Source organism: Taudactylus pleione, unplaced genomic scaffold, assembly GCF_031769625.1.
Source record: "Taudactylus pleione unplaced genomic scaffold, aTauple2 ptg000259l, whole genome shotgun sequence".
Taxonomy (NCBI): Eukaryota; Metazoa; Chordata; class Amphibia; order Anura; family Myobatrachidae; genus Taudactylus; species Taudactylus pleione.
The window spans coordinates 1,223,004-1,237,912 of NW_028284661.1; the positions used below are offsets into that span (position 1 = coordinate 1,223,004).

The 14,909-nt window shown below is 44.1% G+C and overlaps 1 protein-coding gene across 1 annotated transcript in view; it reads left to right on the plus strand.

Moving 5' to 3' along the window:
* RFX6 (regulatory factor X6) overlaps positions 1-14,453 on the plus strand; it is a 119,061-nt gene extending 104,608 nt beyond the window's left edge. Inside the window, exon 19 of the mRNA XM_088481007.1 lies at positions 14,278-14,453. Coding sequence (XP_088337133.1) covers positions 14,278-14,453 — 176 coding nt within the window. The remainder of the gene's footprint in view (positions 1-14,277) is intronic.
* The last annotated feature ends 456 nt before the right edge of the window (positions 14,454-14,909 follow it).

Sequence of the window (14,909 nt, forward strand, 5' to 3'; positions counted from 1 at the left end):
ATTCCCTGGCTACCTCCTGGCCAATGCTAGCAAGGTCCCGTCCATAATCTACTGTCCATCTAAAGTATCTAAACACTGATATGTGGATGGCTGGTGCTATCCACCAATCAGAGAAAACTGAAATGAAGCCTGTTTGCACACAGAATAACAGTTGCCAGAGTCTGAATTAATTGTGTGGCTTCAGTGTTGGCACTTAACACTGTTACTGATTGTGTGTGGCGGTCCCTGTCAGATTGACAGCAGCAGCAGGCATAGTGAGTAGCAAAGGCAAAAATTTAAAAAAGGTTACCTGCGCAAACTATTGAATTGAGAACGAGTATGAGGTTTAATTATACATACGGATTAAAAAGTTATATTTCACAGTCAGTAAAAAGCAACTCTATTAAATGTACAATATAAAATACAGAATGCACATGTGCACAGTGCAAGAAATATTCATACAAATTGACATAAAAGTAACATATAAATATCCGTACTGCTTCTAGTGTTGAAATAATGTAACCCTTGATGGGTTAAGGAACCTGCTTCTAGCAAAAGAAAAAACGATCTATCCCAATTATCAGAATCAGTGGTGATAATATGCATCAATAAGCACTGTTCCTTATTTGTTCTCCCTAAGGGAACAACAAATGTGATTCCTGACCCACCAGCTTATATGTAAACTGGTATATGAAAAGTAAATAGATAAAAGCCACTGTATGGTGATAAAATTAATGGACTCGCCGGGCATCCAATGTTTAGAGACAGCAGGTACCTGTGAATCCTGACCAGAGTGCTAGAGGAACTGTGTCTGTGGTCTCCCTTGGGAGTACTGTGCCATTAGCCATGATAGGCATAATCTGATTAAACACCATATGCATACTGTGGCATTAGCTACCATGGATGTACTGGACTGTGGCATTAGCTACCGTGGGCGTACTATCATAAATACATTAACTACCATAGGTATACTGCAGGGTCGTGCAGTGAGGCTAAGCCTCTCCTTATAATACTCCTAAGATTTGATATAAAAATTATTCGAATAATACAAAGAAGATGTTTATAAGTTATAAACATCTTCTTTGTTTATTGTAATCATTTTTTATAGTTAACACTCAACAGCTTTGTCGAGTTCCCTTTGACTGCAGCACAGCAACAGCTCAGCCTCGCTTCTGTATAGTCAGACACTGCTTGTAGAGCTGAGGGCAGGGCCACACGACAGGCAGTAATCTACAGAGAAATAGAGCTAATAGAGTCATGCCTCTGAGTATGGGGGGTGTGCCCTTGAGCAATGATGCACACCTTAGATGTGTCATGTGACTAGGAAGTGCACTGCAGTGTTTAGAGATTGGAGCTCAGTCAGCAGCAGCAAGAGAAGACACAGTGATGCAGGTAGAAGAATCAATGGACACTGAAGCTTAGTATAGTGAGGGGAGAGTTACAGTGAGTAGGCAGTGAGACAGGCTCCCAGCACTCAGACCCATCTCCATGTGTGCCTCCCCAGACATTGACCTCACCACACTTCAATGGTATACTGTGGCATTAGTGAGGCATACTATCAATGAGAGATGGGGAGTTATCAGGTCTGGGTGGGTAGTTCTGGGACATTATTTTCATTGAGGGATTGTGGAGGTTATTAGGTCTGGGGGGTCAGTTCTGGGACATTATTTTCATTTGGGGATTGTCAGGTTGGGGGGCAGTTCTGAAATATGATTTTGTAAAGTCTGAGGGGGCGATTCAAATGTTCTGCCAGGCATGATAGCCACCGGCACTGGCATTTCTGCACGCACTCAGGAGGGTGCGAGCAGAATTGTGTCTGAAACACACTGGTTAGGGTGTGCTAACCGCAGATAGCACGCCCTAACCAGAAATTAAGATGGGTTTAGCCGTTTTACACAGCTAAACCTAGTCAGATAGTCATCAAAGAGGGCAATAATTAATTAGTGCCCAGAACAATTGAATAGCAAACTGGGCGCTCATTAATTGTCACGCCCAAAAAAACATTTGAATCGCCCCCAGAGACGGATAACAAGGAAGGAAGGGGGAATAGTCATATGTGGAGCATGTTGACAATTGAGGGAGGGGGTTGTCTGGTTTTGATGTCATTATAATTGAAAGAAGAGAAGCTGTCAGATCTGGGGTCTGATTGTTACTTGTGACACAGTCAGGTAAGGGGTCCCTCTCCTGGGGTAGATGGACTCCCTCTTTACACACACAGCAGCTGTAGAAACAGGATACAAGTCAGGGGTTCTCGTACAAACTGGTCGGTACCAGTCTTTATTGTGCCAAATGAATATAAACATAAACAAAACATAAGTCCTAGACTGGCTGGTCACTAGATACACAGCAGATTCCCTCTCTATAATAATGGTAGGGCCTATTGCCCTCACCATCAACAAAAAACATGCACAGTACTTACAAGGGTAATCACCAAGTGTCTCTGAACAGGCTAGTCTGCCTGCTCTCCCAGGTGTGAGACACTCATCCACAAACAAACCCAGCTTATATTACCCATTTCCAGCTGCAAGCCCTAATGAGCCTGTTACCAGGCTGAAAGGCCCAAAACCTGGAGTGGCCAGTGGATGGAGCCCTCCCTCTCCTCACATCCACACCCCCAGGACCCAAACCGGCTTTTCCAATAGCCGACACTCTGGTCTGCTTACAAAACAGACTTCTCCAGGGGTTTTTAGAACACATAAGCCAAAAGCCTAGGACAAATGTACCTGCCATTGACCACTTTACCAGTGCTTCTATCACATATCCCCCCTCTTTGTTTTGACCTGTGGGGTGGAACAACCGAAGCCTCCAAACAATGGACACATGACAAAGCATCTACATTGGCCAGCTGTCTTCCTGGTCTATGTTCTACCGTAAATTTAAAGGTTTGTAATGCCAAGAACCATCTCGTTATTCTCGCATTACTGTCCTTGTTTTCTGACATCCACTTCAGAGGTGCATGGTCAGTGATCAATCTGAACTTTCTTCCCACCAAGTAGTACCTGAGAGTCTCTAATGCCAACTTTATGGCTAATGCTTCCCTCTCGACCGTAGCATAGTGTCTTTCATGTACATTTAATTTCCGGCTTAAGAAGAAAATCGGGTGTTCTTCACCCTCTTTGCATTGGGACAGGACCGCTCCGATGCTGACATCTGATGCATCGGTTTGTACAACAAAATCTCTGTCAAAATCAGGGGTCATCAGAACTGGTTGGGTACATAACGCTATTTTTAACTCCTGGAAAGCCTTCTCTACTTCAGGCCCCCATTTCACCACGACTTTCTGTTTGCCTTTGGCAAGGTCATTCAGTAGGACTGCAATGGTGGCAAAAATGGGTAGAAACCTCCTATAATACCCAATGATCCCTAAGAAGGCTCTCACCTGATTTTTATTCAGGGGTCGTAGCCAGTTTTGTATTGCCTCAATCTTATTGAGCTGTGGCTTTATCAAACCTCTGCCAATGGTGTACCCAAGACATTTTACTTCTTCCATCCCCAGACAACACTTTTTTGGGTTGGCTGTCAAACCTGCCTTATAGATGGAGTCCAACATTGCTTGTACTCTGGGCAAGTGAGACTGCCAATCAGGACTATGAATGACCACATCATCCAGATAAGCAGCAACATACTGTCTATGGGGCCTTAGAATCCTATCCATCATTCTTTGAAAGGAAACAGGTGCCCCATGTAGCCCAGAGGGCAACATCTTGTATTGAAACAACCCCTATGGTGCAGAAAAAGCTGTCTTTGGCGTTCTCAGTTAACGGCACTTGCCAATACCCTTTGGTTAAGTCAAGAGTAGTTAAATATCTGGCTGTCCCCAGCCTTTCAATTAGTTTGTCCACTCTAGGCATACGGTAGGCATCGAACTTTGACACACTGTTCAATTTCCTGAAGTCATTGCAGAATCGCACAATCCCGTCGGGTTTTGGAATGAGCACAATGGGACTTGACCACTCACTATGCGATTCTTCAATTACACACAACTCTAACATTTTTTTAATTTCCTTCGACACATTCTCTTTGGGCTTCTGGTAACCTATAGGGCTTTAGGTTAACCTTAACCTCTGTTATGTTTGATGACCATTGTTTTCCCTGGTAGGTCAGAAAACAGCACCCTATTTCTGATCAGAAATTCCTTAACTTCCTGCTGTTGACTGGCTGACAGGGTTTTTGCCACTGTCACTTCAGGTACCATGGGCCCTGGGTTTACTGGAGGGGCTTGGACGGCTGACAGTGCCGCTCTATCATTCCAGGGTTTTATAAGATTTACATGGTATATCTGTTCTGGCTTTCTTTTCCCTGGCTGGTAAACTTTATAATTGACCTTCCCTACTATTTCTAGGATTTCAAAGGGTCTTTGCCATTTAGCCAAATGTTTGCTTTCGACTGTGGGAACCAACACCAACACTCTGTCCCCAGGAGCAAAGTTGCGTAAGCGAGCATTGCAGTTGTATACCCTCTGCTGTGCCTGTTGGGCCTGTTCCAAGTGCTCTCTTACTATCAGCACCACAGCAGCAATTCTTTCTTGCATTTGAGAAACATGTTCAATAACTGTTTTACACGGACTGGACTGCCCCTCCCATGTCCCTTTGGCAATGTCAAGTAACCCCCTTGGATGTCTCCCATACAATAAATCAAAAGGGGAAAACCCTGTGGAGGATTACGGAACCTCTCTTATGGCCAACAGAAAATAAGGTAACAAGTAATCCCAATCTCTACCATCTTTGTCCACTACTTTACTTAGCATGTATTTTAAAGTTTTATTAAGCCTTTCCACTAGCCCTTCGGTCTGGGGATGGTACACAGAGGTTCTTAATTGGTCAATTTTAAACAGGCAGCATAACTCCTTCATGATTTTTGACATAAATTTGGTACCTTGGTCAGTCAGGATCTCCTTAGGTATTCCCAACCTGCTAAAGACGTGGACTAATTCTCTAGCAATGGTCTTGGTTGACATATTGCGTAATGGTATCGCTTCCGGGTACCGGGTAGCATAATCCATAGTCACCAGAATATATTGATGGCCCCGGGTAGATTTCATTAATGGCCCAACCAAATCCATAGCTATTCTTTCAAACGGAACCTCAATAATGGGTAACGAAACCAGGGGACTTTTGAAATGTGGCCTTGGAGCATGATATTGACATTCAGGGCAGGATGCACAATAGTCAGATACCTCTTTATGGACCCCGGACCAAAAAAACCTCTGCACAATTCGCTCAGTAGTTTTCTGTACCCCTAGGTGGCCTGCCATTATATGACCATGGGCAGATCTAATACTGTTCTTCTGTATGCTTTGGGAACTATTAATTGTTCCACAATATCTTCCACCTTCTTAGTCACCTGATACAACAAATCCTGACATACTGCCATGTGAGGATATGACAAAGGAATATCGGGGTCTATGGGTTTACCATTGATCACCTTGACATCTCCCTGGCTTATACCAGAGTAGGGTCATTCATCTGCTCCATGGCAAAGACATATCTTCTGATCTCAAGATCAGGCAGGTGGTCCATGGGCTCAATAACACTCTCCACCTCAGTGGGAGGCACACCACTTGGCGAGCCACCATCAGGATCCACATTCTCTAGTTCGCCAATAATACTAGAAAAAGGGAACATCTCTGACTCTGCTACTACGTCAGTAACCCTCTTAAACGAGTCAGGGTGATTTACCTCTGTGCAAAATTGGCTTTCCCACAACTTCCAGAAGTGAGCAAAGTCCCTGCCCAATATTGCATCATACATTAAGCCCTGTACCAAATCCACAGAGACTATCGTGGAACCACATGGTGTTTCTATGTTCACTTCTGCAGTACCATAATACCGGGTATCCCCATGTATGCAGGTCACACCAACAGTTTTCTCCTTATGTTTCAAGGGGTTCACCAATTCAGCTTTCATAAGTGTAACCAGGCGACCAGAATCTAACAGAGCCTCTACTCGGTTGCCTTCTACAGTGAGTATACACATGTGCTTATCTGTCTCAATCTGCCGGTCAGCAGTACAGGCTGGTTGTGCAAAGAAAGACATTCTGCGGTCGACATGAGCAGTATCACATTGCATAGGTTTAGAGGTAAGCGAACAATTAGCCGCAATATGGCCGAAACCACCACATCGGAAACATTGAATTACATTAATATCTAGTTTTTTACAGGGTAGGAACCTTCCTGGCTTGGCTGGCCCGTCTTCAGGTCCCACACCCCCAGTCTTGAGTACACTCCACTGCCCAGCACCCTTCTCCCCTGGAACAGTCTTACCAGTGTCAAGGGGAGTTCGCCGATGTGCCATCGGGGATCGGTGGGGCACACTCATCAGCAACTTAGCCACCACATACCTCTCCTCCAGTTCAACTAGCTGGTCTGTGGACTTAAGGTCTGTATGGCTCACCCATTTGCGCAGAGACGCAGATAGCGATCGCAGATACCGGTCCATCACAACTCTTTCCACCATCTGTGGTCCTGTCAGCGTCTCGGGCTCAAGCCATTTTGTGGTTAGATGGACGAGGTCATGCATCTGTGAGCGTGGAGGTTTTTCCATTTGGAACTCCCAGCGGTGGACTCATTGGGCCCGAATAAATGAGGTGACTCCCAAGCGGGTTAGGATCTCCCGTTTTAACTTTGCATAGTCCTTGGTATCATCCAGGCACAAATCATGGTAGGCCTTTGTGGTTCTCCAGACAGGAAAGGTGCCACAAGACTTCCCCACTGGTCTTTAGGCCACTTCTCTCTTTTGGCGGTTCTTTCAAAGGCCGTAAGGTATGCCTCCACATCATCACTCTGGATCATCTTTTGCAGAAAGTGACTGACCCGTATGGTGTGAGTGTTAGTTAGAAGAGCAGGGAAGCATCTCCAGACCGGACTATAAGCTGTTGTACTACCTCTTTTATGGCCTGGCTGTTTTTCGCTATGGCCTGGTGGGTTTCTTCGATGGTGACTTGTTGTTGCCTCTGGGCTGCCTCCAAGGCCAATAGTTGCACTTGGGTGGATTCCTGCTGAGACCTGGTAGTTTCCTGCTGTAGTTTGGAACAAGGCATTAACCATGTCCTCCATTTTGTCCTGGGGTGTAGGTTGGAAGCAGAATCTGGCTTCCCTAAGCATCTGCAGACGCCACCTCTATGGACTTCAAAGGACACAACTTTATATCACCCTGACGAATTGGTATCTGTCCCTTTAAATTTTAAACGAAAAGTTTTCCTTGCTGCAAACTTCAGTGTGTGATTACCCGCATTCTCCACCAAATGTGACACAGTCAGGTTAGGGGTCCCTCTCCTGGGGTAGATGGACTCCGTCTTTACTCACACAGCAGCTGTAGAAACAGGATACAAGTCAGGGGATCTCGTACAAACTGGTCGGCGCCAGTTTTGATTGTGCCAATCGAATATAAACATAAACAAAACATAAACATAAGTCCTAGCCCGGCTAGGCACTAGCTACACAGCAGATTCCCTCTCTATAATAATGGTAGGGCCTATTGCCCTCACCATTAACAAAACACGTGCACAGTACTTACAAGGATTATCACCAAGTGTCTCTGAACAGGCTAGTCTGCCTGCTCTCCCAGGTGTGATACACTCAGCCACAAACAAACCCAGCTTATATTAGTCATTACCAGCTGCAAGCCCTAATGAGCCTGTTACCAGGCTGAAAGGCCCAAAACCTGGAGTGGCCTGTGGATGGAGCCCTCCCTCTCCTCACATCCACACGCTCAGGACCCAAACCGGCTTTTCCAAAATCCGACACTCTGGTCTGCTTACAAAACAGACTTCTCCTGGGGGTTTTAGAACACATAAGCCAGAAACCTAGGACAAATGTCCCTGCCATTGACCACTTTACCAGTGCTTCTATCACATAATGTAATAAACCATAGGAAATTATAATTTATTATTTATTTTACCAACATACTGTACAGTAAAATGGTCACTTTTTTGCAGAAATCAGTTGTGTATATGTAGCAGATTGGTTGTTTTACAGTTTAAATAAATGTATGTTTTAAATGTCAAGTATTTGCTTTTACATATATAGTGGGACTTTACTTACATGTATTAGTCATACTTGTAATGATATGCTTTGGTTTTGCAACCAGTGACAGTGCTTACATTTGTATGTTGATTTCAGATGGTTTGTAAGGGGCATATTTACTAAAGTGGAGATTTTTAGAAGTGGAGATATTGCCCATAGCAACCAGTCAGATTCTAGCTATTATCTTCTTTAAGGTGTTAGATAAATGTTAACAATAATCTGATTGGTTGCTATGAGCAACATCTACACTTCTAAAAGCTGCAATTTAGTAAATATACCCCAAAGAGAGATAGAGAACCTCAATCTGGGAGAATTGATGGTTAGACGAAATTGGGTACTTGTGCTCCATTTTGCGTGTGCGGAAAAAACTGTATATTCGGCCATATGAAGATTTTTATTCAGCTTGTGGTGGACCCGTCCCCAATACATCTGTTTGGTTTGATACTAACAATCATCATCATCAGCTTACACTTGTTGCAGAAGATGCACCTGGAAACAGACATATTTACGCTTACGACCAACTCTGCGGCCTGCAGTTCCATCAACACACCCTTACTGAACTTTACCTATGTGATATTGCCTATTACAGCCCAGTTATGTCCCTTCAGTCATAAGTGGAAATGCACTTGAAATTTGTACAACTCTGCATCTCTTCTACTTGCATAACCTTGGTTCACGCCCATTTTTCAACTGCAGGTAGAAAAGTTAGGGCCAGTTGCATGCCAGCCAGCCCCTGCTAACAATGCCGGTGATGGGCTAATGACTAATCTGCATCTTCATTGTGTTTCAAACCATAGTTGCCTACTTTTGAAAAACACTTTCAGGGAGATTGCAGATGGGAGTAGAATGCGCCACGAGCAGCGCGGCATGCTGTTGAGAGGGCGTGGCCCGTTCCGCCCAAGGGGCATGTCTAGCTCCACCTAGATGCCCTACACACACATTCACATTACTAGATGCCCTACACATACACACATTCACATTACTAGATATCTGCTGTCACACTTTCCTAAGCCACAGAACATATCTCTGGTAGAAATAAACTAATTAGGAAGCGGCCAGAGAGATCCGACAGATAACACAGAGACATCTGGGAAGCCGAGTTTTCCTTCATCAGCTCCACCAGCTGGGAGTTGTAGTGTAGCAGCATATAATGATTTATGTCCTTATAAACTACAGTAATGTATGCATATATATATATATATAATATATATATATACACACACACATATCCCACTATGCAGGCAGTCAGCATCTGTACATGTCCTGCACGGTGGAGGTTGATAATAAATCCCATGCTGGGAATGTGGTGAGAGAGGAAGAGGGTCCTACCTTACAATGTGAGGAGTGGTTGGAGGTTCAGGGCCTGATTCAGAGCCGGACGCTATTTGCGGACGCTCGTTCAGAAAAAGGGCTGGCTATTTAAATTAAGCGCTCGCTCTTTGCGGTCTGTTGACGCCTGTATGTCTGAGCGAGCGTCCAAAACATGCGCTCACTATTTTGGAAAAAACGCCCCCTGGCCGCTCGCATCATACGTCATCTCCGCTATTTATTTGATTAATCGAGTACATCGAAAGGCGTATGAACTGCTTGCAGTGCTTGTGGTAGCATTTTCCTACCGCAATCATGCGAGCAGTTCAGGTTAAAAGACAACCAAGTGACGTGGTCAATGACGCTGCTTTGTTAATTATGCACACCCTTAAAACACCCGTTTTGACCCTTTGGCACGCCTGCGTTCGGATCTCCACTCCCCGTTTTCAAGCACCTTCCCCTGTTACCACCCACAAACGCCTCATCCTGTCACTCAAATTAGCAGGCATTCGCTATTTTGCGAGCACACGATTTTAGACCGCACTGACTGGTTCGCGCATGCGTACTAAAAAACATATGCATGCACAGATGTGCGAACATCGCTCGGAGCGAACGAGCGGCAGCTTACGAGCGGCTCTGAATCAGGCCCTCAGGTCAGTAGTTGCTGGGAGAATTGGTTGGGCTGCTGGCTGTGAGCAGGCTGCCTCACTCTCCCTCCTATATACTGTATACTCCATTATATATATATCTTGTCACAGGCATTAACTGCACTCTAAACGGGCACTCACTAACAGCCATCCATGATTAAATGGATGGCTGTTAGTGAGTGCCCTTTCGGAGTGCAGTTAATGCCTGTGACACTCAGCACCACTAGCCACTATTCACTTCCATTTAATAATACTTGTACTTATGTTGAGCCAGGCCACCGTGGGAGGAGAAAAAGCCACCGCTGCTGCTGAACTGTGTACACGTGACCTGCACCTCTGACCAGAGCTGCGCAGCGCCGCTGTTTACAGATACCAACGATATCACTGCTGTCTAGCTAGCCACCGCTACCTACAACCCCGCGGTGGCTGGTCATGAGGTCCTGTGCAGTCCCCACCCCCGGAATTCCAGGACTCGCACATGCACAGTCCGAAGATAAAAAAAATAATAAACAAATCCGGGACTTGATGTATACTTTGCGGGGGGGTGGGAGGCTTCATTAAAAATCGGGAGCCTCCCGCTAAAATCGAGAGTAGGCAGGTATACTTCAAACTGGTGGGGACTCAGCAAAGTCTTCAAGATTTTGTTGAAGCTGGAAAGGGTCCCCATTATCATCAAAAGGAACCATACTGATAACGCCAACTATAGATGGTGCAAGTGGTGCAGTACAATTAAAAACAGTGGTAGTCTAAGCGTACCACTGTTTGCTAAATACAGAATGGACATCATAATCCTTTTGAGTACATTGTCTGTTGGAATTCAGTGATGCTACTCCCAGTCTCAGCTCCCTTCAATACTTTGTGTGCTGTGTGCAGTCAGTAACTGGGACCTGCACACAGCAATAAGCCATCAGCTTTGTGACTGCTGTAGATACTTAACACAACACCCGAGTACCTCAAACTGTGCAGATTCTTCCCAGAACTGCTGGGTTGGGCATAGGCCTGGATTCCTCCTCTGCATTGGGGTTGGCTTTTTTGAGTCTTCACTAGTTAGAGGGGTATCCATTTAGCCCCGAACATTGTTCAGGCGCTAATGGATCCCAAAAGTCATCCCGATACCGGCACTTAACGGGGCTAATTTTTTCGGGACCTGATGTGTCCCGAAAACGAATCCACGATAAGTGCTGTTTTTTCACCCCAAAATAGGCGTAAACACATAGGTCTGCGAGCTTATCATGTGTTTTCGCGAGATATATCCTATTATTTTGTTCAAAATAATAGGATAGGGTGAAAAAAAACGGTGAAAAACAGGTATAATCAATGAAAAAAAAAAGTTTTTCAATGATCGCGGGGATCCATTAGTGCCTGAAAAATGTTCGGGGCTAATTGGATACCCCCCTTAGTGGTTTTGGTCAATTAGTCTTGCACACACATTAGGAGGCCATTTAATTGATTAGTCTAATTTCTTTTTATAATGTCTTTCAGTATATTGAGGGCCTGTTACTTGAGCTGCAAGCTTAATGTTTTGATCCCATGAACTATTAATATCTCATGTTTCAATTTTACTTAATTTCCAAGAATGAAAACAAGTTCTGACAACAGCTCTTTATTTTAGTCTTGTGTTTGTTGATGGTCAGTAATCAGCCTCCTGAGGTGCAAGAAGAAATTAGTCCAAAGTCTGTTTTTTTGGGCACCCTGATGGGGGTTTGGGCACCCTAACCAATTCTTTAGAATGGTTTAGCCTCTGTGTGTGGCTAAACCCAGTGCTTGTGGCTGCAATATCTACTAATGGGCGCCCGAACAGTGAAACAATTGAATTGCTCTGTCAGACGCCTATTAGTATAGATGCCTAGCAGGGGCCATCTAAAGCAATTGAATAGCAGGGTTGGAGTCACAGCAGGTATTCTGTCTCCTTTGTTTATATGCTTTTAGAGGAGATGAGGTTAAACAGCTCAGACTGCAGTGGCGATTTCACAGCCATGACGAGCGGGAATGGTCTTGATTATTAGGTGCTGACTTTACCCAGCCCCTCCCTACCCTGTACCTTCCTCACCTGGCCCTTATCCACTCTGTGTGCCTTTACCCTGCCCTTCTCCACCCAGTGACTTCTTTACCCCACCCCTCTCCACAAAGGGCACACTGTGTCGCCCGCCACATCACTGCCAAGTTTCTGCCCCAGAGGGCAGGGCACACTTACCCTGTGATTAATCTGATGAGTGGCACCGGTTAGCCCCAGTCAGTCTCAAACTGACTGGCAGTCCCAGTCTTACATAGTGTGTGTCACTCAAAAGTAGTGATCCTGATGGGCAATTTCAGAGTCTCTAACAGAGTCTCTAACCCTGCCCACTGTGCACTGCTGTTTGTGCCCAGTGCACACATTACTATCTTGGGTGTCCAACCCCTCAACCTACAGTAACCCTCTAGTCGTAGGGAGTCACAAGTATTGCCGTGGAAAAAATTATGCATACTGCAAAAAAACAAAAATACATATTATGCACACTTTAAAATGAGAAATGCACAATTAGCATTTATGTCCAACACCGAATGAGGTCCTATATATTTAATATAAAAGTTAAAAAAACGGCATTAACAGGGAGAGTTAATTTAGGTCTGTTAAACTGAGCAATTTGACATCTCGGGGTCGTTTGCTATGTTACTAACAATTTCCAGCAAAGCAAACAAACCATCATGGTGGTTCATACATGACCATGGACCCCTTGCAAGATCTATTTAATGTTTTTCATTACCCAATATAATTGTATTCATGGCACTTTGCTTTATATATACCTTGCAGTCTTTCAAAGTTTTAACAGCAAAGTTTGGAATTGGTTAGTTGTATGGTCACTTATCTATATAATAAGCAAGAAAGTCTGGCTGTCCTTTATGCACGGCCAGAGTATTAGGTTTTTGCCCAGGTTTGAACTTTGTCAGAGCCACACACTGTCACACATTCCCATAAAACCGAGACACTCTTAAATTACATAGGTTCTGGGGCTGAGGTGCTGGCTTCATACACACACTGTCACACTCTGTCAGGCTCATGAGCAAATCAGAACTCCATATATTCCACTAGATACATTCAGACTGTGGCAGACTACATAATCAATCCACAATCTTTCATCCTGGCAAAGCTTAGCATACGGGTATTCTAAACAGCAGGGGAGATTGATCTCAGCCACACAGTGCTACTGCAGACAGACCCCCTTCTGTCCAGGAATAGGACTACAGTCCCAGCATTCCCAGCCTGATGGCAACCCTGCTAGCCACGGTCTTCAATATTGGTCTGCAGAGTTATTTCAGGAGGTGATTCAGCTGCGGATGCAGTGACAGGCATCGCACAGATTCACGATATTCAGGAATCTGTGCATTTGCCTGACCCATACTGCGCATGTGCAGTACGGGTCTGCAATCCCTCATGCAGTTAGGAAGCAGACTGTCAGAGATTTACAGTATACTGCCATTTCTGGGGGAGTACGGGGAGTTATTGGCCTCAGTTTACCAAAATGGAGGATTGTCCTCACTGCTGGGGAGGGTGGAGTGGAGCGGCTAGGATCTCCATTGGCTGATGGAGATTTCCTGGCTTCTTTTACTCATCTGCAGTGGCCGGCTTGCCTGACCCCATGGTCCCACAGCCGGCTGAAGGGATTACAGATGATGCAATGCTGTGTCCTTGGACACATGCAGGAGATGTGATGCCTCTTGCTGCATTATCATATTACAGCTATAGCAGCTGCTAACATGTTAGTGGCTGTGATAGCATATCCGTCTGCAGCTGAATCACCCCGTGTTCTGCAGTGAATTCTGACTTCTGTAAGTCAGTCGGCTGATATACCCCATTCCAAACGGTATCAGAAAACGCCTGTCTGCGTTGTCGCTTACTAATACTTTGCATACTTATCCAGGTTATAGGCGAGGACAATGTAAAAAAATTAAGGCTGCAGGTATACTTCAGGGTCCGGTTTTTAACCCAGGCAACGCTGTGTATCCCAGCTAGTTATTAATATAAGCACATATGAAGTAACCTGTGATATCTTGTATGATCATTTCTGCTCAGATTGATACAGTTTAATCTTTACCTAGCAGGGTAATTGATCTATAGTAATTGCAATTACCCTGCTGGTTAACAATTTTATATGAAAGTAAATTGGTTAATCTAATCCATCCTGTAGGTATTACTTCTATATTTATATATACAAACATAAGTTAGTTATACTATATTTTGTAGCTACTGTACCATTTATATTAACATTAAAAATATAATAACACTTTCATGCATTCAGAAATGAAACAAAGTTAGACCTCTGCTTTATTCTACAGCTTCAGACATGCAGAGTGCATCATCTGCCTCCGCTTCTCAATGCATGTATGGAACGTCTGGACAATACACCTCACAGGAAGCTATGGATTCTCATGTGCCGTCCGCTGATGCCAGGGAGATGGTCTCCTCCTTACCTCCAATCAACACAGTCTTTATGGGAGGGGCTTCCAGTAATGCATGAGATAACACTGCTAGAATAACAATAACAGTGTGTAATAAAGTTAAAAGCTGATGATTCAAAGGCCACTAAAATAGAACATTGAAAAGGAAAAAACACATTCAAATATGAAAAATAATCTTTGACTGAATTGTTAAACCTTCCAAAATGCTTAAGGAAAAGAATGTTTTTATGCAAAAGTATTTAGAGGTCTGAGACCTCTAAATATGTGCAAATCAACCATCTATGAATAATATATATTGGTATAAAATATACAGTACACATGCTATATGTACATGTACATTTGGCAATATTGAAAATTATCCCACCACCTTATTGCCTTATTACAGTGTTCTAAATAAATAAACAGATTAAAAGAGAGTATTCACAAATAACAATTCATTGACTGGTTTCTCACTGGATAATAAAGGTCAATTATGTGAGGTGCAATGCATTTATATTTGCACAAATATGCCTTAT